The sequence below is a fragment of the Bombina bombina genome, chromosome 2, assembly GCF_027579735.1.
Source record: "Bombina bombina isolate aBomBom1 chromosome 2, aBomBom1.pri, whole genome shotgun sequence".
NCBI lineage: Eukaryota > Metazoa > Chordata > Amphibia > Anura > Bombinatoridae > Bombina > Bombina bombina.
Genome location: NC_069500.1, coordinates 1,290,485,752 through 1,290,513,500, shown reverse-complemented (window position 1 = coordinate 1,290,513,500; position 27,749 = coordinate 1,290,485,752). Strand labels below are relative to the sequence as shown.

The following is a 27,749-nucleotide window of genomic DNA, read 5'->3' as shown; positions in this document are numbered from 1 at the left end:
TGGTAAATTGATCCTCCAACCATGATCTTGAAGAAACAACACAAGTCGATTCGTATGAAATTCTGCTAAATGTAAAGACTGAGCAAGTACCAAGATATCGTCCAAATAAGGAAATACCACAATACCCTGTTCTCTGATTACAGACAGAAGGGCACCGAGAACCTTTGTAAAAATTCTTGGAGCTGTAGCTAGGCCAAACGGCAGAGCCACAAACTGGTAATGCTTGTCCAGAAAAGAGAATCTCAGGAACCGATAATGATCTGGATGAATCGGAATATGCAGATATGCATCCTGTAAATCTATTGTGGACATATAATTCCCTTGCTGAACAAAAGGCAAGATAGTCCTTACAGTTACCATCTTGAACGTTGGTATCCTTACATAACGATTCAATATTTTTAGATCCAGAACTGGTCTGAAGGAATTCTCCTTCTTTGGTACAATGAAGAGATTTGAATAAAACCCCATCCCCTGTTCCTGAACTGGAACTGGCATAATTACTCCAGTCAACTCTAGATCTGAAACACAATTCAGAAATGCTTGAGCTTTTACTGGGACACGGGAAAGAAACAAATCTCTTTGCAGGAGGTCTCATCTTGAAACCAATTCTGTACCCTTCTGAAACAATGTTCTGAATCCAAAGATTGTGAACAGAATTGATCCAAATTTCTTTGAAAAAACGTAACCTGCCCCCTACCAGCTGAGCTGGAATGAGGGCCGCACCTTCATGTGGACTTAGAAGCAGGCTTTGCCTTTCTGGCTGGGATTTATTCCAGATTGGAGATGGTTTCCAAACTGAAACTGCTCCTGAGGATGAAGGATCAGACTTTTGTTCTTTGTTGAAACGAAAGGAACGAAAACGATTATTAGCCCTGTTTTTACCCTTAGATTTTTTATCCTGTGGTAAAAAAGTTCCTTTCCCACCAGTAACAGTTGAAATAATAGAATCCAACTGAGAACCAAATAATTTGTTACCCTGGAAAGAAATGGAAAGTAGAGTTGATTTAGAAGCCATATCAGCATTCCAAGTCTTAAGCCATAAAGCTCTTCTAGCTAAAATAGCTAGAGACATAAACCTGACATCAACTCTGATAATATCAAAGATGGCATCACAGATAAAATTATTAGCATGCTGAAGAAGAATAATAATATCATGAGAATCATGATGTGTTACTTGTTGCGCTAAAGTTTCCAACCAAAAAGTTGAAGCTGCAGCAACATCAGCCAAAGATATAGCAGGTCTAAGAAGATTACCTGAACACAGATAAGCTTTTCTTAGAAAGGATTCAATTTTCCTATCTAAAGGATCCTTAAACGAAGTACCATCTGACGTAGGAATAGTAGTACGTTAAGCAAGGGTAGAAATAGCCCCATCAACTTTAGGGATTTTGTCCCAAAATTCTAATCTGTCAGACGGCACAGGATATAATTGCTTAAAACGTTTAGAAGGAGTAAATGAATTACCCAATTTATCCCATTCTTTGGAAATTACTGCAGAAATAGCATTAGGAACAGGAAAAACTTCTGGAATAACCACAGGAGATTTAAATACCTTATCCAAACGTTTAGAATTAGTATCAAGAGGACCAGAATCCTCTATTTCTAAAGCAATTAGAACTTCTTTAAGTAAAGAACGAATAAATTCCATTTTAAATAAATATGAAGATTTATCAGCATCAACCTCTGAGACAGAATCCTCTGAACCAGAAGAGTCATCAGAATCAGAATGATGATGTTTATTTAAAAATTCATCTGTAGGGAGAGAAGTTTTAAAAGATTTTTTACGTTTACTAGAAGGAGAAATAACAGACATAGCCTTCTTTATGGATTCAGAAACAAAATCTCGTATGTTATCAGGAACATTCTGCACCTTAGATGTTGAAGGAACTGCAACAGGCAATGGTACTTTACTAAAGGAAATATTATCTGCATTAACAAGTTTGTCATGACAATCAATACAAACAACAGCTGGAGGAATAGCTACCAAAAGTTTACAGCAGATACACTTAGCTTTGGTAGATCCAGCACTAGACAGCGATTTTCCTGTAGTATCTTCTGACTCAGATGCAACGTGAGACATCTTGCAATATGTAAGAGAAAAAAAAACATATAAAGCAAAATTGATCAAATTCCTTAAATGACAGTTTCAGGAATGGGAAAAAATGCCAAAGAACAAGCTTCTAGCAACCAGAAGCAATGAAAAATGAGACTTAAATAATGTGGAGACAAAAGCGACGCCCATATTTTTTAGCGCCAAATAAGAAGCCCACATTATTTGGCGCCTAAATGCTTTTGGCGCCAAAAATGACGCCACATCCGGAACGCCGACATTTTTGGCGCAAAATAACGTCAAAAAATGACGCAACTTCCGGCGACACGTATGACGCCGGAAACGGAAAAGAATTTTTGCGCCAAAAAAGTCCGCGCCAAGAATGACGCAATAAAATGAAGCATTTTCAGCCCCCGCGAGCCTAACAGCCCACAGGGAAAAAGAGTCAAATTTTTTGAAGGTAAGAAAAAATGATTAAATCAAATGCATTATCCCAAATATGAAACTGACTGTCTGAAAAATAAGGAAAGTTGAACATTCTGAGTCAAGGCAAATAAATGTTTGAATACATATATTTAGAACTTTATAAACAAAGTGCCCAACCATAGCTTAGAGTGTCACAGAAAATAAGATTTACTTACCCCAGGACACTCATCTACATGTTTGTAGAAAGCCAAACCAGTACTGAAACGAGAATCAGCAGAGGTAATGGTATATATAAGAGTATATCGTCGATCTGAAAAGGGAGGTAAGAGATGAATCTCTACGACCGATAACAGAGAACCTATGAAATAGACCCCGTAGAAGGAGATCACTGCATTCAAATAGGCAATACTCTCCTCACATCCCTCTGACATTCACTGCACGCTGAGAGGAAAACCGGGCTCCAACTTGCTGCGGAGCGCATATCAACGTAGAATCTAGCACAAACTTACTTCACCACCTCCATCGGAGGCAAAGTTTGTAAAACTGAATTGTGGGTGTGGTGAGGGGTGTATTTATAGGCATTTTGAGGTTTGGGAAACTTTGCCCCTCCTGGTAGGAATGTATATCCCATACGTCACTAGCTCATGGACTCTTGCTAATTACATGAAAGAAATAATTATTAGAAAAGTGTAAATGTATAGATAATGTAAACTTAGCTATGGTTATACCATTTATGGTGTGTGTGTGTGTATATATATATATATATATATATATATATACATACATATATATATATATATATATATACACATATATATATATATATATATATATATATATATATATATATATATATATATATACACATACACACACACACACACAATACAAGTGGTTTGTACCCTTTTAAAAAAAAAAATAGTTATGTTAGTGGTTCACAGGATTCAAAATTGTGAGTTTGGTGGTCCCTAAAGGTCCGAAAGGTTGGCGACCCATGCTCTATCTGAATCATAAAAGAAATACATTGGGTACAGTGTTACTTTAAAGATCACCTCGAAGGAGCTAAAGACAAAAAAAAAAATAGATTCAGAGTAACAAATTATCTAAATCTTAGTAGCTTTGTGATATTTGTTTCTTCTAAATTTGGTAGAAAATATTTTTTTTTTCCTGCTGTTTGACAAAAAAAAAAATCTGTGTTCTTAGGGGATGGTTTGCCATGCATCATGGGAAATAAAAAATATATAGGGTTAGACTACAAGTGGAGTGCTTTAGATGGCGCAAGGAGCTCAGCCTCCCGCTAAGAATAACTCACAATCTGGTATTAGAAGTGAATGGTTAAAATTTTTAACCAAAAACAACAAAACAACTAAAAATGCCATGGAAATAAAGGTTTTAGGTTATATTTAGACTTAATACTTATAAAGCAAATGTTTATTAACAAATAGAAGGTTTTGTGGCAGAATTAAAAGGAATATGGTAAAGGGGTGGAACTAAAATGGGGGGGGGGGGAAATGTTTGCGCTCCTAAAAGAGGAGCAGTCTGAAAAACTATTATAATAAAAGTGATTAAAGGGACAGTCAACACCAGAATTTTTGTTGTTTAAAAAGAAAGATATTTCCTTTATTACCCATTCCCCAGTTTTGCATAACCAACACAGTTATAATAATAAACTTATTACCTCTGTAATTATCTTGTATCTAAGCTTCTGCTGACTGCCCCCTTATTTCAGTTATTTTGACAGACATGCAGTTTAGCCCATCAGTGCTCACTCCTAGGTCACTTTACGTGCATGAGCTCAATGTTATCTATATGAAACATGTGAACTAATGCCCTCTAGTGGTCAAAATGTATTCAGATTAGAGGCAGTCTTCAAGGTCTAAGAAATTAGCATATGAACCTCCTATTTTTAGCTTTCAACTAAGAATACCAAGAGAACAAAGCAAAATTGGTGATAAAAGTAAATTGGGAAGTGGTTTAAAATTGCATGCCCTATTTAAAACATGAAAGGTTTTTTTTGGACTTGACTGTCCCTTGAACTATCACATAAAATTAAAATGTGATTTTATTACACAAAATAGACATGCATATTCGTGCCAGCACAAACACTTATTTTGTCTGACACACTGGGTAAATGTGCCAAGATTTGCCAACCTTAGGTTTCCCGACCCTACGTTATCACCGACTGAACGGCCACAACCGATTAACATCAAAACGCAAAAAATCATCAGGTAACCATATCACTTCAGTTCTACAGAAGTTAGGTAAATGAGAAGCCATTTAGAGCTCTGCATTTAAATACTTCTACAAATGGATTTAATAAAACCCGCTATAACGATTAAGATCCTCATTGCTTACTGAAAAATCAGAATCCTTTTAGTTTTTAAATAATCTGCAAAGCCAAAAACAAACATTTTTTTTAGTGTCATGTGTGATAAAATACTCTATACCTCCACAGATGGAAGTATAAGCTTAAAGGGACAGTATGCTGTAAAATAGTTTTTCCCTTAAAGTGAATGTAAACTTTTCATAGGATATATTAAAAAAAAAAAAAAAAAAGGAGGTAGACTTTAATTCATGAAATCGGTAATTTAAACAGATATTAGATTTTTACATGCCACAACGATAACCGCCGTTCCTACGTCCGCCATAGTCCTCAGTTGATTGATAAATGATGAATCTGCAATCAACTAATTGTTTCCTGTACTGTTCAAATATACTTCATATTTAGAAAAAGAAAAAAAAAAAAAACTAATCGTTTCCCCCAGGGTTGTGACATATGTGCAAAAGGGATGTACACCTCGGGTTAGGGGGGGAGACAATGATTAGATGATGGCAGATTCATCACCTGTCAATCAACTGAGGACTATGACGGGGGAAGGAACAGCGGTTATTGTTGCGGCATTAAAATGTCTGTATGAATTAAAGTCTACCTCATTTTTTTAATTATATCCTATGACTTGAGCAAGTACACGCAAGTTTACCTTTACTTTAATATGTTTCTTATTTTTTTGACCAACTGCTATCAAATCTATGAGAATTTGTTTTTAAGGTTTGTGTATATAAAAAAAGCTGATTGTGTTTTGAAGTCACAACCTAATAAAATGGGTTGAGCTTGTAGGTATAATAAGATCTCATTACTTTATCATATTGTGTACATTTACATGCTTCTTTATCTTATATCTGTCCATAAACCAATGACCAATACTTGGAGAGAACAATGGAAAATTAACATTTTATTACCTTATCTCTTCTATACCTAACTGGGGGTGTAAATTCTTCTGCTGGCTGTGTTTACACAGCCTATCTATATTTTGGACCTAAGGCCAGAAACTTTTAGAATAGGTGGGGATACCACAGGCTAAATCAACTATTTCAAATGTCAATATAAGGGTAAAGGAAATACTTGTAACAATGTAATGCACTCCAGCAGGTTAAGTGAATCATTAGGAACAAATTATAGGGGAGAACATTGAGTAAACTGTCACTTTAAAGTAGAGGAACCAAACAGAGATACATGCTACTGGAGACAGATCCATAGCACAGCCCACACAGAGACCTGTGCCAGTAAGTAATTAATATAAGACAGATTGTAAATACTTTTTTCCTTGGCAGGAAAAAGTGCTGTACACTTTAATAGTTTTAAACATAACCAGCACTTAAATAATAGAGAAATCCATATATACATTTAACTATTTTATAGTGGTTATTGCGGAGAGAGCAGGAGGTAAAATACATCTTAAAGGGACATAATACTCATAAGCTAAATCACTTGAAACTGATGCAGTATAACTGTAAAAAGCTGACAGGAAAATATCACCTGAGCATCTCTATGTAAAAAAGGAAGATATTTTACCTCACAATCTCCTCAGTTCAGCAGAGTAAATTCTGTGTAAAAAAATATACTTCAGCTGTTGCTCAGCTGCAGATAAAAAAAAAAATGAAGAAATCAACAGCAGCCAATCAGCATCAGCAGTGCTGAGGTCATGAACTCTTTTACTGTGATTTCATGAGATTTTTCTTAACTCTCATGAGATTTCATAGTAAACTTCCTTAAACTGAATAGAGAAATAAGATGAGTGTGCACGAAAGCTCACTCCCTTAGCTGTCCAGGGACAGGCATACCGATTTGCTGCTTAGATGTCCTTTACAATGGGATGTGGCTACTGAGGAACTTTTGAGGTAAAATATCTTTCTTATTTACATAGAGATGTTCAGGTGATATTTTCTAGTCAGCTTTTTACAGCTATGCTGCATTACTTTCAAGTGTATGAACATTTGGGTATCATGGGACATTATACACTAGATTTTTCTTTGCATAAATGTTTTGTAGATGATCCATTTATATAGCCCATAGAGGGGGGTTTTTAAATAAAAATAAAAATGTATAGTTTTGCTTATTTTTAAATAACATTGCTCTGATTTTCAGACACCTAACCAAGCCCCAAAATTTTAGGAGAATACTGATGTATACCTACTCCAACTTTATCCTGTTTGTGTAAAGGGTCTTTTCATATGCAAAGGAGGGGGGGGGTGGAGTGTCTGCTTTTTCCCACTTGCAGTAGGTGTTCCAGCTATCTTTTTAACAGAGCTAAACTGGAAGCTTCTAAGTTTTTAAATGGTTTTATTCTGGATTTTTATATCAGTATCTGTGCATATTATTATTTATAGTAGTGTCTATTACATGCAGTTATTGAAAATTGGTGTGTACTGTCCCTTTAAAGTTAAAAAGCAATAGATATACAGGCCCTGTTCTTGAGAACTTACAATCTATTTAGTTGCACAGAATATTTACAGATCACAGTGTGTATATTTATGCAAGGCAACCAGGAGATTGTACGAGTAGGAGGTATGTATCATTACCTATATAGCTACTTACAACACAAAAAAAATATTGTACGCCACATTATCAGTGTTTCCAATGGAGCAGAGGATTCTGGACATGCATATGACCTTCCCAATACCTCACATTTCTGCTTTCAATGTTGGTTTTAAATATAAACTGCTGAAAAGCTTCCTTGGGGGGAGACAATCGCTTAAATGTTTTAGATCAGGGTTCTTCAAACCAAGGGTCAGGACCCATTACTGGGTCACAATACCATGTGTACTGGGTCGCGACTTGTGTGTGTGTGGGTTATGGGTTGTACGGGTGTGTGTGTGTGGGTTATGGGTTGTACGGGTGTGTGTGTGTGGGTTATGGGTTGTACAGGTGTGTGTGTGTGTGGTGTGTGGGTTGTACGAGTGTGTGTGTGTGTGTGGTGTGTGGTTTGTACGAGTGTGTGTGTGGTTTGTACGAGTGTGTGTGTGGTGTGTGGGTTGCACGAGTGTGTGTGTGGTGTGTGGGTGGGTTGTACGAGTGTGGGTTGTACGAGTGTGTGGTGTGTGGGTTGTACGAGTGTGTGTGTGTGTGTGTGTGGGTTGTACGAGTGTGTGTGTGTGGTGGTTGTACAAGTGTGTGTGTGTGGGTTGTACGAGTGTGTGTGTGTGGTGGTTGTACGAGTGTGTGTGTGTGTGGGTTGTACGAGTGTGTGTGTGTGTGGTTTGTAGGTTGTACGAGTGTGTGGGTTGTACGAGTGTGTGTGTGGTGTGGTGGTTGTACGAGTGTGTGTGTGGTGTGTGGGTTGTACGAGTGTGTGTGTGGGTTGTACGAGTGTGTGTGTGTGTGGTTTGTACGAGTGTGTGTGGTTTGTACGAGTGTGTGTGTGGGTTGTACGAGTGTGTGTGTGGGTTGTACGAGTGTGTGTGTGTGTGTGGGTTGTACGAGTGTGTGTGGGTTGTACGAGTGTGTGTGTGGTGTGTGGGTTGTACGAGTGTGTGTGTGGGTTGTACGAGTGTGTGGGTGGTGTGTGGGTTGTACGAGTGTGTGTGTGGGTTGTACAAGTGTGTGTGTGGGTTGTACGAGTGTGTGTGGTTTGTACGAGTGTGTGTGTGGGTTGTACGAGTGTGTGTGTGGGTTGTACGAGAGTGTGTGTGGGTTGTACGAGAGTGTGTGTGGGTTGTACGAGTGTGTGTGTGTGTGTGGGTTGTACGAGTGTGTGTGGGTTGTACGAGTGTGTGTGTGGTGTGTGGGTTGTACGAGTGTGTGTGTGGTGTGTGGGTTGTACGAGTGTGTGTGTGGTGTGTGGGTTGTACGAGTGTGTGTGTGGGTTGTACGAGTGTGTGGGTGGTGTGTGGGTTGTACGAGTGTGTGTGTGTGGGTTGTACAAGTGTGTGTGTGGGTTGTACGAGTGTGGGTTGTACGAGTGTGTGGTGTGTGGGTTGTACGAGTGTGTGTGTGAGTGTGTGTGTGTGTGTGTGGGTTGTACAAGTGTGTGTGGTGTGTGGGTTGTACGAGTGTGTGTGTGTGGGTTGTACGAGTGTGTGGTGTGTGGGTTGTACGAGTGTGTGTGTGTGTGGGTTGTACGAGTGTGTGGTGTGTGGGTTGTACGAGTGTGTGTGTGTGTGTGTGGTGGTTGTACGAGTGTGTGTGTGTGGGTTGTACGAGTGTGTGTGTGTGGGTTGTACGAGTGTGTGTGTGGTTTGTAGGTTGTACGAGTGTGGGTTGTACGAGTGTGTGTGTGGTGTGTGGGTTGTACGAGTGTGTGTGTGTGTGTGTGTGGTGTGTGGTTTGTACGAGTGTGTGTGTGTGGTGTGTACGAGTGTGTGTGTGTGGTGTGTACGAGTGTGTGTGTGTGGTGTATGGGTTGTATGAGTTTGTGTGTGTGTGTGGTGTGTGTGTGTGGTGTATGGGTTGTATGAGTTTGTGTGTGTGTGTGGTGTGGTGTGTGTGGGTTGTACGAGTGTGTGTGGTGTGTGTGTGGTGTGTGGGTTGTACGAGTGTGTGTTGTACGAGTGTGTGGTGTGTGAGTTGTACGAGTGTGTGTGGTGTGTGGGTTGTACGAGTGTGTGGTGTACGAGTGTGTGTGTGTGTGTTGTACGAGTGTGTTGTACGAGTGTGTTTGTGGGTTGTATGAGTGTGTTTGTGGGTTGTACGAGTGTGGTGTGGTGTGTGTATGTATGAGTGTGGTGTGGTGTGGTGTGGTGTGGTGTGTGTGTGTGTATGTATGTATGTATGAGTGTGTGGTGTGTGGGTTGTATGACATGTGTGTTAGGTTTTACAACACTTCAAATTTGACTACAATCAGGAATAAAGCATGCACATATTTTAGTCAACAAATTGCAGCTATCATGTTTATTTCTTAAGAAATTTTCAGACAAGTATAAAAATTGGGTCCCAAAGGTATGTGGTATCATGGAACTTGGTCTTGGGGGGAAAAGTTTGAAGAACGAACCCTGCTTTAGATGACCGAGGGGCTTCTCCAACACGAAAAAGATTTCAGATATCATAACTTTATTTTTAAGGAAGATAACCCATAGTTGATATTCTTGTTGTGTAAAGTATTTTGTAGTTTCAATTTTACTTCATATGATCCAAGTTCGCAAAACAAAGAATTCTAAAGAAGTACATTTATTTTATATTATATAAAGTGTTCACGCTTATTTAGTAGCCGTGCAAAAATGAGTTTTCCTTATTCATTTGTAAACTAAACAACAAATTTCAACCAATTTTGTCTTAAAATTCTTCATTAATTAAAACAAACTAATGAACAAATACATTAGTTAATTTAGTTTATACATTTAATAGAAATAATGATTGTTTTTTTGCACATCAAATATTTAACATGAGAAAATACAAAAACCAAGCAGCACATCAAAGTAAGATTATCTGTATAGTTTTTCCCCATATCAAGATTAAACATATTTAAACAAGATTGATTGAGACATAACTAAAAGATCAGTTCTGCCAAGAAAAATACAATCGACTTGGCAGCAACATATAAATGCAGCAGTGACAAAGCTATTTGCCAGCATTAATGATAGATCTTCTGTCCCTTACACTTATGCAGGGCATCTAGTATCTTGTGATCACGTACTACAATCTCCTTTTAGAAAGCTGAGAATGGTCACTAGCTCCTGCTAACAGCCAGTGACATGATTGGAACTTTCAATAAAAGCAAAACAGTGTTCAAACAATATTGTTTAAAAAAAAAAACTAATAGTATATATAAACAAGGTTATAAAATTAAAAAATAAAAATAAAGGAATATATAAAAACTGAACATCCACAAACGTGAAACCTGATGACGAGTTGGAACCCAAAATGCGTTGTTTGTCTGGAAATACTTAGGAGAGTAGACTAATTACGTTTGTGGATCTCCAATTTTATGCAAGTTACCTTGTTTTTATGTCTTATTAAAATTATAAAAAAAAAACAAAAACAAAAAACATAATATATGGTTTAAGATATACTGTATATCCCATTTCTATTGCACATTATTGTTTGAGCTATTTTTATGTTACTTACTCCTTACTTTATTTGCTTAGAAGACCAACAGCTATAACAATTAGACTTTGTTCTTTATTTTCTATTTTTCTTGAGGTATCACTGCTACTTTGTGTTTTAGGATTATTATTTTATAAATTGCCGATTACAACAGATGTAGAAGCTATCTCCTTAAAGGGACATTATACACTCATTTTTTCTTTGCATAAATATTTTGTAGATGATCTATTTATATAGCCCATAAAGTTTTTAGTTTTTTTTAAAAAGTATTGTTTTGCTTATTTTTAAATAACATTGCTCTGATTTTCAGACTCCTAACCAAGCCCCAAAGTTTTAGGAGAATACCGTCATATACCTACTCCAGCTTGCTCCTGTTTGTGTAAAGCATCTTTTCATATGCAAAGGAAGGGGGAGTGTCTTATTTCACACTTGCAGTGGGCTTTCCAGCTACCTTTTCAACAGAGCTAAACTGAGAGCTTCTAAGTAAGTTTTTAAACCGTTTTATACTGGATTTTTATATCAGTATCTGTGCATCTTATTCTTTATAGTAGTGTCTATTACATGCAGTTATATGAAAAACAAAATGTATGCTTTCCTGATAAATGTATTTCTTTCTTCACACGGTGAGTCAACGGATCATCATCAATTACTGTTGGGAATACCACTCCTGGCCAGCAGGAGGCGGCAAAGAGCACCACAGCAAAGCTGTTAAGTATCAATTCCCTACCTACAACCCCCAGTTATTCGACCAAGGGAAATAAGAGAAAGGAAATAACACAAGGTGCAGAGGTACCTGACGTTTATATAAGGAAGAAAAACAGTCTGTAAAAACACAGGGTGGGCCGTGGACTCACCGTGTCAAGAAATAAATATATCAGGTAAGCATAAATTTTGTTTTCTTTCTAATGACACGGTGAGTCTACAGATCATCATCAATTACTGTTGGGAATCAATACCCAAGCTAGAGGACACAGATGATACGGAAGGGACAAGACAGGTAACCTAAACAGAAGGCACCACGGCTTGAAAACCCTTTCTCCCAAAGAAAACCTCAGCCGAGGCAAAAGAATAAAATTTATAGACAAAGAAGGCCAAGTCGCCGCCTTACAAATCTGTTCTACAGAGGTCTCCTTCTTGATGGACCAAGAAAAAATCCTGCCCCAGAGGAGAGCTGTAATTCTCTCAGGAGGCTGCTGTCCAGCAGGCTCATAAGCCCTACTAATAATGCTTCTCACCATAGAGAAATAGACGTGGCGGAAGCTTACTGGTCTTTATGTCTATCCAGAAAGACAAGAAAAAAAATACAGAAAACGGACGAAAGCCCCTTGAAGCCTGAAAATAAAATCTAAAAGCCCGCACAACATCTAAGTTGCGCAACAGATGTTCTTTATGATAAGAAGAATTAAGACAGAGAAAAGGAAGAACAAGGTCCTGATAAAAAAATCTCTGTCCGACACAACCTTAGGAAGAAAACCAAACTTGATACGAAGAACTGCCTTATCTGCCTGAATACGAGATAAGGAAAAACATACTGCAAAGGTAAGAGTTCGGAAACCCTCCGAGCTGAAGAAATACCTTTCCATGCTAACAACCTAAATCTATGGAATATATAGGTTCCAACAGAGCCTGAAGGAAAACCTTAGGAACAAGGTTAAGACTCCAAGGGAGAAACTGACTTAAACACAGTCCTGACTCGGACCAGGACCTGATAAAAGGACTGTACATCTGGCGCGTTCGCCCAACACTTGAGCAGCGGAATGGAAGTACCGAAATCCGACACTTGAGGATACCAACAGATAAAACCCTTCCTCAAGGACTACTTGGAAAAATAATAAGATCCTTGGGATCCTTCCATATATTATAGAAAATCTTCCCAGTGAAAAGCTTTCTAGTCTGAATCGTGGTCTCAATAACCGATTCGAAAAACCCACGTTTAGCTAACAAACGCGTTCAATCTTCAAGCAGACAGCTTCAGAGACAACAATATTTGGATGAAGGAAGGACCCCTGCAGCAGAAGATCCTTCCTCAGCGGAAGTTACCACTGGAGGTAGAGACGACATCTCCCCTAGATCCGCCTACCAAATCCTGCTATGCCACACAGGAGCTAGAAGAAACCAATGCACTCTCCTACTTAATCCCAACGATGAGTCGCGGAAGGAGAACAAACCGAAAGGAGAATATGCCAACCGGAAGATCCAAGGAACTGATACAACATCTATTAGAGAAGCTAGGAAACTTGAAGCTCAGACAAGAACCCATCAGAACCAATTCTGGAAACCACCAATTGGTAGAAAACCTGGAGAACACTTCCAGAAGTAGTTCCCACTCCCCGGAATGGAAAATCTGTTTGCTCGGAAATCCGCTTCGGAGATGTCCACTCCAAAAAACGTGGATGGCAAATAGACAGAAACTGAACTCTTGCCCATAGATACAAATCTGCAAACTTCCGTCATGACAAAGGAACTCATAGTTACTCCCTGGAGGAAGATGAAAGCCACAGAGGCCATGTTGTCTGAGGAACTCGATAAACTGGGATAAAGACAACTGAGGCCAAACATCAGAGCATTGAAAATTGATCTCATTCCAAATGATGAAGGGGAGAACAGGCTTCTCCCAGGACCAGAGTCCCTACGCCTTCTACGATCCCAGACTCCTCCTCAGCCTAGCAGGCTGGAGGCCACTGTCCCAAACGACCTGAGAGCAAGAGGGAGGATCTTGTTTTTTTCTGACCTCCATCAGACAGAGTTTCATTGATAAAGAATCAATATAGTTCCTAATCACACTAGCCTTGTAGATGGGACAAGGGAGTTCCTTTCCAGCTCCACTTCCATTCGTGAAACTAAGAAAAAAAATAAAAAAAAATAATGAGATCTTAATTTAATGGTACTCCTTTTATCGACCTTGGAATGATGAAGGGCTGAGTTGGCCCTGCTGGGAATCCAACCTGAGACCTTGGATCTTTTAAACAGGCTTTTTTTTTTTTTTTTAGTCAGGGTATTTACCAACTGAGCTACCTCACCGGCTATTGCTTGTAGAAAGATGACACCTGAAAATCCCAAAACCGAATTGCAGCCCAAAAAGAGAAAACACTGGGAGCGGAGGCAAAGCCATTGTTGAACCACAACTGAAGGAGTTTTGCTGGAAAGGCTCAGACATCTGAGATAATTAAATGCAAACCTAAATGGTACGCATCCTTAAAGACTAAGGTCGTTATAAACTGAGTCTCTTGCACCAAGGAAGAATGAAGCGAATAGTCTTCATCTTGAAGACCTGTTACTCTGAGAAACATGGTTAGACTTCACCATCTAAATTATGACAGAAAGTTACTTCTTTTTCACAAGGAGAGATTGCAGAGATCCCAACAGGAGGTGTGCTTGTGGCTGCAAACAGATGGATAGGTAAGTCAGTGGTAGGCCGCACTCTTAATAGGTGGATAATTCAAAGAAGACCTGTAAAGGAAAAACAGCCACATCGAGTAGTAAAGTCTAGTAAATCCAGCAATAGGAGGATCCAAAGCCCCTAGTAGTAGCAACTCACCAGATGCAGCGGCACATCCGGAGTGCCGTACAGTGCAACACAGGACCTACACAGTCGCCCATATGACTCAGAGGCGTCAGGATACGTCCGACGTGAAGGCAGGTGACCGGATAGGCCAATTGGGTGAGCTAGAAGAGGAATGCGGTCATAGTGCGAGCCCACAAGCTCAATTAAAAATGGAAGTACAGGAGCATGGATAGTGTAAAAGTGTAAACTGCTTTTATTGTTGCTGAGAAATGTGTCGCTATTGCTTCCCTCTGTGTAACAAATAAAGTTTACACTTTTACATTATCCATGCTCCTGTACTTCCATTTTTAATTGAGCTTGCGGGCTCGTCACCCTGACCGCATTCCTCTTCTGGCTCACCCGATTGGCTTATCCGGTCACCTGCCTTCACATCGGACGTATCCTGACACTTCTCTGAGTCACACGGGCGACTGTGTAGGTCCCGAGTTGCACTGGACGGCACTCCGGTTGTGCCGCTGCATCTGGCGAGTTGCTACTACTAGAGGCTTTGGATCCTCCTATTGTTGGATTTACTAGACTTTACTACTCAATGTGGCGCCTCTGTTTTTCCTTTAAAAGGTCTTCTTTTTCACGAACAGCATGAAAAAGAAACTAAACCCTGGTCCAAACTGGAACTAGAAAATTCACTCCCAGGGAGGAAGATCCTTAACACCTTTCAGAACGCCTCTCTACAGATAATCCAGAGAAAGTGGAACCTGTTCCTGGAAGGGAGGAGTCGATTCTATGAGAGTCATCTGCGGATTTTAATTACCTCCCTCTGATCCAAGAGGACTTGAACTGCTCCCACTTTGAAGACAAAGGGGAAGACTTCCTGAAGGAAGTAACAGAAATAAAAGGGATTAGCCTAACAGCTTTTCTGTCCTGGATCTCCTCATGGAGAACTCCGGTGGAAATAGACAAGGTGTTGTACTAAAAGGATGTTGCACGTGTCCATAAAGGCTTCCACCCTTAAAAGAGCCTCTATCCTTTATATGGATTGAAGACCTCTTAGCCAGAATAGCAACGGCCCCTATTACATGACACACCCTGTGCCATGAAATATAAGGGGACAGCTTATTACTGACAGGAAATGGGGGAAAGGTTTTCACAGAAGAATCCTAGTATATATTAAACCTTGGAAAATCTAAGACTAGCAAGTAGCCACCCCCTCCTAATTATATCAAAGGAATACAGGCTTGAATCTGAAGAGAACTACTTTAGCACCAGATGGCGGAATTATACTGTCCGAATTAGAGGTTTAACCCACAGATGCTACCGGCAATCCTCCTCCTCAAAGAAAGACAATATGCGTTGCAGCAAGCGGAGCAGAAACCTTACTATCTGATTCATTAATTTCCTCTTGCGAATTCCCTCTAAGATGGGAAAAGAAGATAACGCCACAGATGCCAGAAGATACCTGGGCAGACAATTCTGCAGGCAAATAACTCCTCCAGGAGACTGAGAGAAACAGCAGGGCACTTCATGTGATGCCATAAAAAGGCTTGGGACGTCTGGGGAGAAGCTGTGGCATAGCCTAAACAGCATCAATCAGGAAGACATGAGGCTAAAATAATTTTGGATTACATTATATAAAATTATTTAAATATATTTAAAATAACACTGTCACTTTAAGATTATAGATACTACTAAAAAATCTAAACATGGTAGTAACAGACCTCTGTTCCATACGTTATCAAAATAAAACAATTGATTGGATTAAGATAGAATTTCCTTAAGCGAAGAAAATGTAAGATACACAAATGTATAAATATGTAACAGTCAAAAATAAGCAGCTACATATTGCTTTTTTACAGCATGAAAATCAAGAAAGTGCTGCCAAGGTAGGGGAAAACAAAATGTCACTGACCCGAATAGCTTCACTGTATCTGGGAAAAAGCCAAACAAACAATTTAATCATTCTTTCAGTGAAGAACACGATAAAGCCGACGCAGGAAGAGACCCCTGCCAGCTGAACAAGTTTCTCTGAGACAGTCCGGACAATCCCCATTCCACTGTCTGAGCATGCACAACTGTAGAGCTCTCAAACGGTATCGATCAAGGGAATTATGTCCATGAAAGCCACCATCAGACCAATCAACTCCATACACAGAAACGACTTGCCTATTTCACCGACCCTAATAGCTTCACTGTCTCTGGGAAAAAGCCGAACAAACAATTTAATCATCAATTTTAACCCCTATGTCAGGGATCAAACCCGAGAGCTATATCCAAAAACTAGTATAACAGACGCTGGCACCCTTGCACAACTCCTATAATGTAGCTAACCACGGAGCTGGGGATAACACTATGCAGAACCAAAAAAGGTGCCAAATACACTGTCTTAACGCTCCCTATATCATTCCCTTTTCCGATGAACTAGGGAACCTAATAGGGCACTATATTATAACATCAAATTATATACAGCAACTAAGATTTAGCCCACTGGTAGTTAACTCCTTCCCTTTGTGAAGGAGGATAACCGTCTCCATTTGTCTCATGCATTATCCCTGCTACTGTCGTATCATCCAAAAGGAAGTGTCCCATTTAAAAGGGGGTCTTAACCCCTTCAGTGCCACCCTTCTAGCCCCAGAAGAACAAAAAGGCACTTACCTGCATTCTAGCCGCCCGGCAGTCAGACGACTCACAAAGTTTGAGAGGATGCCGCTCCTCACAGAGACCTGTGTAAAAAGAAAGACAGTTTAAGCTTACTCAGGCTTTCTATACCAGGGCAGCAACATGTTAGGAAAATGCAGCAAAGACCACTTTACAAGTTCCTAACTGCTTTAAAGCCACCACAGCCCTGCTGAAGAGACTAACGTGGAGTACAGCTATACCCAAATTGTGATGGAAGGCCAGAGCAATCTTACCCAGACTTCAAAATAAGAAAATCTTGATAGAAGACTCTTAATCAGGACACCTAATTACTTCATCTCCTCCTTGCACGAGAGGCAAAGAGAATGACTGAGGGATTGTGGGTAGGGAAGTGATACTTAAAGGGACAAAGTACCCACATTTTTTCTTTCGTGATTCAGATTGAGCATGACATTTTAAGCATCTTTCTAATTTACTCCTTTTATCAATTTTTCTTCATTCTCTTGGTATCTTTATTTTAAATGCAAGAATGTAAGTTTAGATGCCGGCCCATTTTTGTTGAACAACCTGGGTTGTCCTTGCTGATTGGTGGATAAATTCATTCAGCAATAAACAAAAGTTGCTGTCCAGAGTGCTGAACCCAAAACAAGCTTAGATTCCTTCTTTTTCAAATAAAGATAGCAAGAGAACGAAGAAAAATCGATAATAGGAGCAAGTTAGAAAGTTGCTTAAAATTGCATGCTCTTTCTGAATTACAAAAGAAAAAATTTGGGTACAGTGTCCCTTTAACAGCTTTGCTGTGGTGCTCTTTGCCTCCTCCTGCTGGCCAGGAGTGGTATTCCCAACAGTAATTGATGATGATCCGTGGACTCACCGTGTCATTAGAAAGAAATTGGTGTATACTGTCCCTTTAAATGGAGAAAAAATAAAATAAACCAACAGCAATTTAAAGAAACGTGACTGTTTTTGTATTCTTTTTGTAGGAGGAGCATAACCGGTGTATTAAACAAAATTTTACAAGAGAATTTAGTAGTGCATCATAAATAAATAATACATTTAATTAATTCTATCATATTTTCCTCAGAGTACACTGCGAGTTTTGAGCCTGTTACCAGCACTTGTTGTATTGTGTGCGCACTTATCTAACATTCAGGAGATAAGAGGCGAACAGTAGGAAAAAGCAGCAGTACTGAGGAGAAACAGCATTTCTATTAATTGCAATGGTTTAAAAACAGAGCTCAGGTTTGTGCAATTAAGTGAGCAAATATTTACTAAGGGAGTCACAAAGTGATGGCTGTAACAAATATGAACTTTAATAGGATTATGTTTGTAATGCTTCACAGCAATATCCCAGCAGCCACATCTCCTAGAATTTTACTGCTGGCGCTTATATATTTGGATTATTCTAGATTTATCTATAAACAAAACCCCTTGTTTAACGCTACAGTATTCTTGCTAGCTCCTACATTTAAATATATTTGCCAAGCCCTGACATGGTAATAATGTGAACAGCCCAGGAGCACACTATTTTTTTATAGTGGGACAAGGGTTGCACACACTTCAGAGGACAGAAAGGTTGCATTTAAAACACAACACAATGACTGCGTATTTGCGTAAATACTTCCTAAAAGTTAAAGTGGATGCGCATACATTATCCACTTGCATATGTTCTGAGTGCCCGTGAAACAGAAGAAGACACATTAGCTTGTTATGAGATTCATTGGTTTTGGGATAGATAGGCAATGAGTTGACACAATTATATCATGGAAGAAAGCCATTTGATATTTATGATATTGATATAAAAAAAAACAACATTGTAATGAATGCTCATAACCTCAACTAAATATAGAATCTGTTTGTTCTATCAAGATTTTGAGCCATGCTTTTATCTATGAAGGTCACATTTATTAAAATATTACGTCCAGTGGACAATGGACATGCAAGATTGTACTAATCTTTTGATGAATAAATAAGAAAGTTAAAATATTTTTTGGTAGCATAGGGATACCCCACTCCCTCCTCCTCTGCCACTGGGTCACCCACCCACCTTCCACCCCACAACCACCGCCGGCAATTTGCCTTCATATGATAACGGAGCACATGCTTGGGCTTCCAAGAGTATGGACATAGATCTACGTTATGTGGTACAATAGGCTATGTACAGCAATGACATGCTTTCATTTGTTAAAGCTTGTAATATGTTCATTACTAACCCCAACGTACTATGTTTTTCCCTGTAAACACATAGGTAAAATCCCAGTCAGAAGCTGCAAGTATTCCAGAACACACCCACAAGGTTTGGTCATGGGTAGCCACAAATCAATAGCTGTGATCTGCTCAACTGCTGTACTGATTGCAGCTCCCAAACCAAACTTTAACAATTTGCTTGCAGGGGTTAAACATATTGTGAGCTATATGCTAAAGCCAATTAGGTAAATATATGTAGCCAGGTTAGCCTTAATAATTTAGCATGGTGCATTTCCTATTCTGAGAATAAGAAAAGTCACAATTTACAGAGTTAAATTATATGAAAAGAGGGCAAAATAAATAATGAAATTATAATGCAAAGTTGATTTACTACCGAACTAAAACATTTTATACAAAAATCTCCAGGTATTTGCTTATCCTTTCAAGTATCTGATTGTTTTTAATCTGAACATCTCTATGTAAAAAAGAAAGATATTTTACCTCAAAATGTCCTAAGTATTCAAACCCCATTGTAAAGTACTTTAAGCAGCAAATCAGTATGTCTGCCCAGGGACAGGCAAGGGAGTGAGCTTCATGCACACTCATTATTTCCCTATTCAGTTTAAGGAAATTTACTATGAAATCTCATGAGATCACAGTAAAAGAGTTCACTGTTGATGCTGATTGGCTGCTGTTCATTTCTTCATTTTTCTTTTACCTGCAGCTGGACAGCAGCCGAGTATAACTTTTTACACAGAACTTACTCTGCTGAGCTGAGGAAATTGTGAGGAAAAATATCTTCCTTTTTTACATAGAGATGCTCAGGTGATATTTTCCCGTCAGCTTTTTACAGTTATGCTGCATCAAATTCAAGTGATTTAGCATATGAGTATCATGTCCCTTTAAGTTATATGTGACTTTTTAGGTTAATGATTCCTATAGAATAACACTATGTTTGGATGTGTAACCTTTTCTTTTTGAGGTTTACAAGGATACCTTTGCTTGAACTATTGCAAGAACTATCCAATATATGAACACTATAATCATACCAAATACAAGTTAAAGGGGCATGCAAAATTATGTAACATAAGGATAGCCTTTCCAATTAAAACTATACTTACCTTGTAACAGTAGATGTCCTCTTTGGTGCAGCAGTTTTTTTTTTGTTTGTTTGTTTTTTTTTAACAACAGAGTGCCCAATTGCAGTATTTAACTTAAAGGGACATTCCGGTCAAAATTTTTTGCAATATACATGTACCAGCAAAAATGCTTCTAGTAATCACTAGACTGTTTTAGTGTTAATATTTTTCTCTGCATGTGAAACATAGCTAGATGTTCTCAGTGCACCAGCATTTTAAATACTGCAGCTGCTAAGAGCACAAGTAGGACTTGTATTATGTCAGCAATTAACAAACTGAGTCAATACCAGATGGTTCAAGCACCTTAGGCTCTCTAAGCAAGTGCTGTGTTTAAAATGCTGGTGCACGGTGCAAACTTAAAGGGACATTAAGCCCAAATTTGTTCTTTCATGATTTAGAAAGAGCATGCCATTGTAAACATTTTTCTAATTTACTTCTATTGTCTAATTTGCTTCATTCTCTTGATATATTTTGCTGAAAAGCATATCTAGATAGGCTTAGTAGCTGCTGATTCGTTGCTGCACATAAATGCCTTGTCTGATTGGCTCACCCATGTGCAATGCTATTTCTTCAACAAAGAATATCTAAAGAATGAAGCAAATAAGATAATAAAAGTAAATTGGAATGTTGTTTAAAATTGTATTCTCTGTCTGAATCATGAAAGAAATTTTTGGGGTTTAGTATCCCTTTAAATACACTTTTGAAACAGCTTTAGTTTTTATTAGAAGCATTTTTGCTAATACATGTTTATTACAAAAATGCTTCTATCCAAAACTGAAATGCATCCACATGGATTCAAATTTGGCTGGAATGTCCCTTTAATGTAGTACGCTCCTGCACTAGGCGAAACAGGTGGCTGCTTAGTCAGCAAGCCTGTGACGCGCAATATATACAATGTAGTTTTAGCTACAAAATTCTGTATTTTGAAATCTTTTTTAAAGTGAATGTCACGTTTGATGAATCAGTGCCCGGTTTTTAAAAACCCTATTAAAAACAGGGGAACTTTAGTTCATCAAACTTTACATTTCACTCGTTTTGTTAAAATACTTCCCTTTTAATCTAGAAAGTCGCTCCAGCGCATCCCCCGCCCATCGCAAGCCTCTTCAAAAATGACGAATCCGGCTTCCTCCAATCACGGTGTGCCTCAGGCAATGGATTCCCCTGCGGGGGGGGGGGGGGGGCAAGCCGTGAAATGTAAAGTTTAATGAATTAAATTGCCCCTGTTTCTTAATAGGGTTTTTAAAAAACGGGCACCGATTCATCAAACTTGACATTCACTTTAATAGGAAAGACTATCCTTTGTTAAATAATTCTGTTACATAGTGCAGAATGTCACATTTTCGACTGTTTTTGTAATGCTCTGTATTTTATTACAGATGAAATAGTGGAAATATCTAGCTCTCTCTTTGTGTGACAGTCATTACATACCTTTTCTAGCTCTCTGGGTATCCGCAGACACGTGTATACGCGCTCTCTTCTCTCTTTGTATTTTGCCTCATTGTGTTCAAGGAAATAGCCCCTTGTCAGTTCAGCACTGATAAATCTCAGTAAAGAAAGATCTGAAAAAAGAGAATATAAAAAGAATGAATGTGCAGCTGAATAAAGCATATTACATGCTATTTTCCATAGAATGACTGGAGTAGTAATGCAGCAATTCACATCAAGGGTAACTTGACATACAAGTGCGTCACTGCACATGGTTGTGCTGAAATGGGAAAAAGGTTTACAAAAGAGTTTGCTAAATATCTGAGATATGTTTGCTCAGTGTAAATAAAGTACAAAAGTAATGTAAGTGGTATTTGTTCCTTAAATATAGAAAATAAAACAACTTATGTCATTAAAACAAAGCACATTATAAGATTAATCTACAAATATAAGGGTTCAATTTGTGAAAAGAGCTAAAATCTATCTAGAATCTATCCAAATAAAAAAAAAAACATTAAAAAGTAGTGATAATTTTTAGAAATGTTTTTGGTGTTCTGCAAAAAAAATGTTTATTACCAAAAAAGGTACCAGGATTTTTATTTAAAGAGACATTATTAAACATTCCCACTTGATGCCCAAAAACAAATTCTGTACCCTGCAAAAACTGTAAATCAAATAGCTGGTTTAGGCAATTTGCAGGATACAGATTTAATTTTTTGGGACTCTTGAGGGAGCGTGGGGCAAAGAATAATAAAAGCAATAAGTGTTTTAAAGTCCTTTTAATGTGCAGAGGGAATGAAACACCAAACTGGACAAAAGGTCGGCTTCCTCTTTCTAATGAGGGATTTCAAACCACTGTCAGTAGGCGATTGCCATAAAAAAAATAACTTATTTATATATCATATGGCAGTGACTTCACAGGAGCCACTATCCCATAAAACCGGCATACAACATACACAGCATTAGCGTCTGACAAATGAGAGGTCTCATGCGCCACTGATGACACTGAACAGGGGGCTCTTATCACAAGTCCAAAACAAAACCATTCAAATAAGGCATTTAAAGAGCATATAAATCTCAAGTGCCAATTGCATGGCCAATGGGGCCATTGGAAATTTCAGCAAAAAATGACTGCTGGGAAAAAACAAGGTATGATTTATGTAAGTACCTCACAGAAAAAAAAACTGACATTTAATGAGTCAAAAGACTACAAAAAAACAGAATTTATGTTTACCTGATAAATTACTTTCTCCAACGGTGTGTCCGGTCCACGGCGTCATCCTTACTTGTGGGATATTCTCTTCCCCAACAGGAAATGGCAAAGAGCCCAGCAAAGCTGGTCACATGATCCCTCCTAGGCTCCGCCTACCCCAGTCATTCGACCGACGTTAAGGAGGAATATTTGCATAGGAGAAACCATATGGTACCGTGGTGACTGTAGTTAAAGAAAATAAATTATCAGACCTGATTAAAAAAACCAGGGCGGGCCGTGGACCGGACACACCGTTGGAGAAAGTAATTTATCAGGTAAACATAAATTCTGTTTTCTCCAACATAGGTGTGTCCGGTCCACGGCGTCATCCTTACTTGTGGGAACCAATACCAAAGCTTTAGGACACGGATGAAGGGAGGGAGCAAATCAGGTCACCTAGATGGAAGGCACCACGGCTTGCAAAACCTTTCTCCCAAAAATAGCCTCAGAAGAAGCAAAAGTATCAAACTTGTAAAATTTGGTAAAAGTGTGCAGTGAAGACCAAGTCGCTGCCCTACATATCTGATCAACAGAAGCCTCGTTCTTGAAGGCCCATGTGGAAGCCACAGCCCTAGTGGAATGAGCTGTGATTCTTTCGGGAGGCTGCCGTCCGGCAGTCTCGTAAGCCAATCTGATGATGCTTTTAATCCAAAAAGAGAGAGAGGTAGAAGTTGCTTTTTGACCTCTCCTTTTACCGGAATAAACAACAAACAAGGAAGATGTTTGTCTAAAATCCTTTGTAGCATCTAAATAGAATTTTAGAGCGCGAACAACATCCAAATTGTGCAACAAACGTTCCTTCTTTGAAACTGGTTTCGGACACAGAGAAGGTACGATAATCTCCTGGTTAATGTTTTTGTTAGAAACAACTTTTGGAAGAAAACCAGGTTTAGTACGTAAAACCACCTTATCTGCATGGAACACCAGATAAGGAGGAGAACACTGCAGAGCAGATAATTCTGAAACTCTTCTAGCAGAAGAAATTGCAACTAAAAACAAAACTTTCCAAGATAATAACTTAATATCAACGGAATGCAAGGGTTCAAACGGAACCCCCTGAAGAACTGAAAGAACTAAATTGAGACTCCAAGGAGGAGTCAAAGGTTTGTAAACAGGCTTAATTCTAACCAGAGCCTGAACAAAGGCTTGAACATCTGGCACAGCGGCCAGCTTTTTGTGAAGTAACACAGACAAGGCAGAAATCTGTCCCTTCAGGGAACTTGCAGATAATCCTTTTTCCAATCCTTCTTGAAGGAAGGATAGAATCCTAGGAATCTTAACCTTGTCCCAAGGGAATCCTTTAGATTCACACCAACAGATATATTTTTTCCAAATTTTGTGGTAAATCTTTCTAGTTACAGGCTTTCTGGCCTGAACAAGAGTATCGATAACAGAATCTGAGAATCCTCGCTTCGATAAGATCAAGCGTTCAATCTCCAAGCAGTCAGCTGGAGTGAAACCAGATTCGGATGTTCGAACGGACCCTGAACAAGAAGGTCTCGTCTCAAAGGTAGCTTCCAAGGAGGAGCCGATGACATATTCACCAGATCTGCGTACCAAGTCCTGCGTGGCCACGCAGGAGCTATCAAGATCACCGACGCCCTCTCCTGATTGATCCTGGCTACCAGCCTGGGGATGAGAGGAAACGGCGGGAACACATAAGCTAGTTTGAAGGTCCAAGGTGCTACTAGTGCATCCACTAGAGCCGCCTTGGGATCCCTGGATCTGGACCCGTAGCAAGGAACTTTGAAGTTCTGACGAGAGGCCATCAGATCCATGTCTGGAATGCCCCACAGCTGAGTGACTTGGGCAAAGATTTCCGGATGGAGTTCCCACTCCCCCGGATGCAATGTCTGACGACTCAGAAAATCCGCTTCCCAATTTTCCACTCCTGGGATGTGGATAGCAGACAGGTGGCAGGAGTGAGACTCCGCCCATAGAATGATTTTGGTCACTTCTTCCATCGCCAGGGAACTCCTTGTTCCCCCCTGATGGTTGATGTACGCAACAGTTGTCATGTTGTCTGATTGAAACCGTATGAACTTGGCCCTCGCTAGCTGAGGCCAAGCCTTGAGAGCATTGAATATCGCTCTCAGTTCCAGAATATTTATCGGTAGAAGAGATTCTTCCCGAGACCAAAGACCCTGAGCTTTCAGGGATCCCCAGACCGCGCCCCAGCCCATCAGACTGGCGTCGGTCGTGACAATGACCCACTCTGGTCTGCGGAATGTCATCCCTCGTGACAGGTTGTCCAGGGACAGCCACCAACGGAGTGAGTCTCTGGTCCTCTGATTTACTTGTATCTTCGGAGACAAGTCTGTATAGTCCCCATTCCACTGACTGAGCATGCAAAGTTGTAATGGTCTTAGATGAATGCGTGCAAAAGGAACTATGTCCATTGCCGCTACCATCAACCCAATCACTTCCATGCACTGAGCTATGGAAGGAAGAGGAACGGAATGGAGTATCCGACAAGAGTCTAGAAGTTTTGTTTTTCTGGCCTCTGTCAGAAAAATCCTCATTTCTAAGGAGTCTATTAATGTTCCCAAGAAGGGAACCCTTGTTGACGGAGATAGAGAACTCTTTTCCACGTTCACTTTCCATCCGTGAGATCTGAGAAAGGCCAGGACAATGTCCGTGTGAGCCTTTGCTTGAGCAAGGGACGACGCTTGAATCAGAATGTCGTCCAAGTAAGGTACTACAGCAATGCCCCTTGGTCTTAGCACAGCTAGAAGGGACCCTAGTACCTTTGTGAAAATCCTTGGAGCAGTGGCTAATCCGAAAGGAAGCGCCACGAACTGGTAATGTTTGTCCAGGAATGCGAACCTCAGGAACCGATGATGTTCCTTGTGGATAGGAATATGTAGATACGCATCCTTTAAATCCACCGTGGTCATGAATTGACCTTCCTGGATGGAAGGAAGAATAGTTCGAATGGTTTCCATCTTGAACGATGGAACCTTGAGAAACTTGTTTAAGATCTTGAGATCTAAGATTGGTCTGAACGTTCCCTCTTTTTTGGGAACTATAAACAGATTGGAGTAGAACCCCATCCCTTGTTCTCTTAATGGAACGGGATGAATCACTCCCATTTTTAACAGGTCTTCTACACAATGTAAGAATGCCTGTCTTTTTATGTGGTCTGAAGACAACTGAGACCTGTGGAACCTCCCCCTTGGGGGAAGTCCCTTGAATTCCAGAAGATAACCTTGGGAGACTATTTCTAGCGCCCAAGGATCCAGAACATCTCTTGCCCAAGCCTGAGCGAAGAGAGAGAGTCTGCCCCCCACCAGATCCGGTCCCGGATCGGGGGCCAACATTTCATGCTGTCTTGGTAGCAGTGGCAGGTTTCTTGGCCTGCTTTCCCTTGTTCCAGCCTTGCATTGGTCTCCAAGCTGGCTTGGCTTGAGAAGTATTACCCTCTTGCTTAGAGGACGTAGCACTTTGGGCTGGTCCATTTCTACGAAAGGGACGAAAATTAGGTTTATTTTTTGCCTTGAAAGGCCGATCCTGAGGAAGGGCGTGGCCCTTACCCCCAGTGATATCCGAGATAATCTCTTTCAAGTCAGGGCCAAACAGCGTTTTCCCCTTGAAAGGAATGTTAAGTAGCTTGTTCTTGGAAGACGCATCAGCCGACCAAGATTTCAACCAAAGCGCTCTGCGCGCCACAATAGCAAACCCAGAATTCTTAGCCGCTAACCTAGCCAATTGCAAAGTGGCGTCTAGGGTGAAAGAATTAGCCAATTTGAGAGCATTGATTCTGTCCATAATCTCCTCATAAGGAGGAGAATCACTGTCGACCGCCTTTATCAGCTCATCGAACCAGAAACATGCGGCTGTAGCGACAGGGACAATGCATGAAATTGGTTGTAGAAGGTAACCCTGCTGAACAAACATCTTTTTAAGCAAACCTTCTAATTTTTTATCCATAGGATCTTTGAAAGCACAACTATCCTCTATGGGTATAGTGGTGCGTTTGTTTAAAGTGGAAACCGCTCCCTCGACCTTGGGGACTGTCTGCCATAAGTCCTTTCTGGGGTCGACCATAGGAAACAATTTTTTAAATATGGGGGGAGGGACGAAAGGAATACCGGGCCTTTCCCATTCTTTATTAACAATGTGCGCCACCCGCTTGGGTATAGGAAAAGCTTCTGGGAGCCCCGGCACCTCTAGGAACTTGTCCATTTTACATAGTTTCTCTGGGATGACCAACTTGTCACAATCATCCAGAGTGGATAATACCTCCTTAAGCAGAATGCGGAGATGTTCCAACTTAAATTTAAATGCAATCACATCAGGTTCAGCTTGTTGAGAAATGTTCCCTGAATCAGTAATTTCTCCCTCAGACAAAACCTCCCTGGCCCCATCAGACTGAATTAGGGGCCCTTCAGAAATATTAATATCAGCGTCGTCATGCTCTTCAGTATCTAAAACAGAGCAGTCGCGCTTACGCTGATAAGTGTTCATTTTGGCTAAAATGTTTTTGACAGAATTATCCATTACAGCCGTTAATTGTTGCATAGTAAGGAGTATTGGCGCGCTAGATGTACTAGGGGCCTCCTGAGTGGGCAAGACTCGTGTAGACGAAGGAGGGAATGATGCAGTACCATGCTTACTCCCCTCACTTGAGGAATCATCTTGGGCATCATTGTCATTGTCACATAAATCACATTTATTTAAATGAATAGGAATTCTGGCTTCCCCACATTCAGAACACAGTCTATCTGGTAGTTCAGACATGTTAAACAGGCATAAACTTGATAACAAGTACAAAAAACGTTTTAAAATAAAACCGTTACTGTCACTTTAAATTT

General features: G+C 39.8%; 1 protein-coding gene across 1 annotated transcript in view; it reads right to left on the bottom strand.

Annotated features, from left to right (window-relative positions):
- TAPT1 (transmembrane anterior posterior transformation 1) overlaps positions 1-27,749 on the bottom strand; it is a 287,059-nt gene that overhangs the window by 246,582 nt on the left and 12,728 nt on the right. Inside the window, exon 2 of the mRNA XM_053704116.1 lies at positions 21,687-21,817. Coding sequence (XP_053560091.1) covers positions 21,687-21,817 — 131 coding nt within the window. The remainder of the gene's footprint in view (positions 1-21,686; positions 21,818-27,749) is intronic.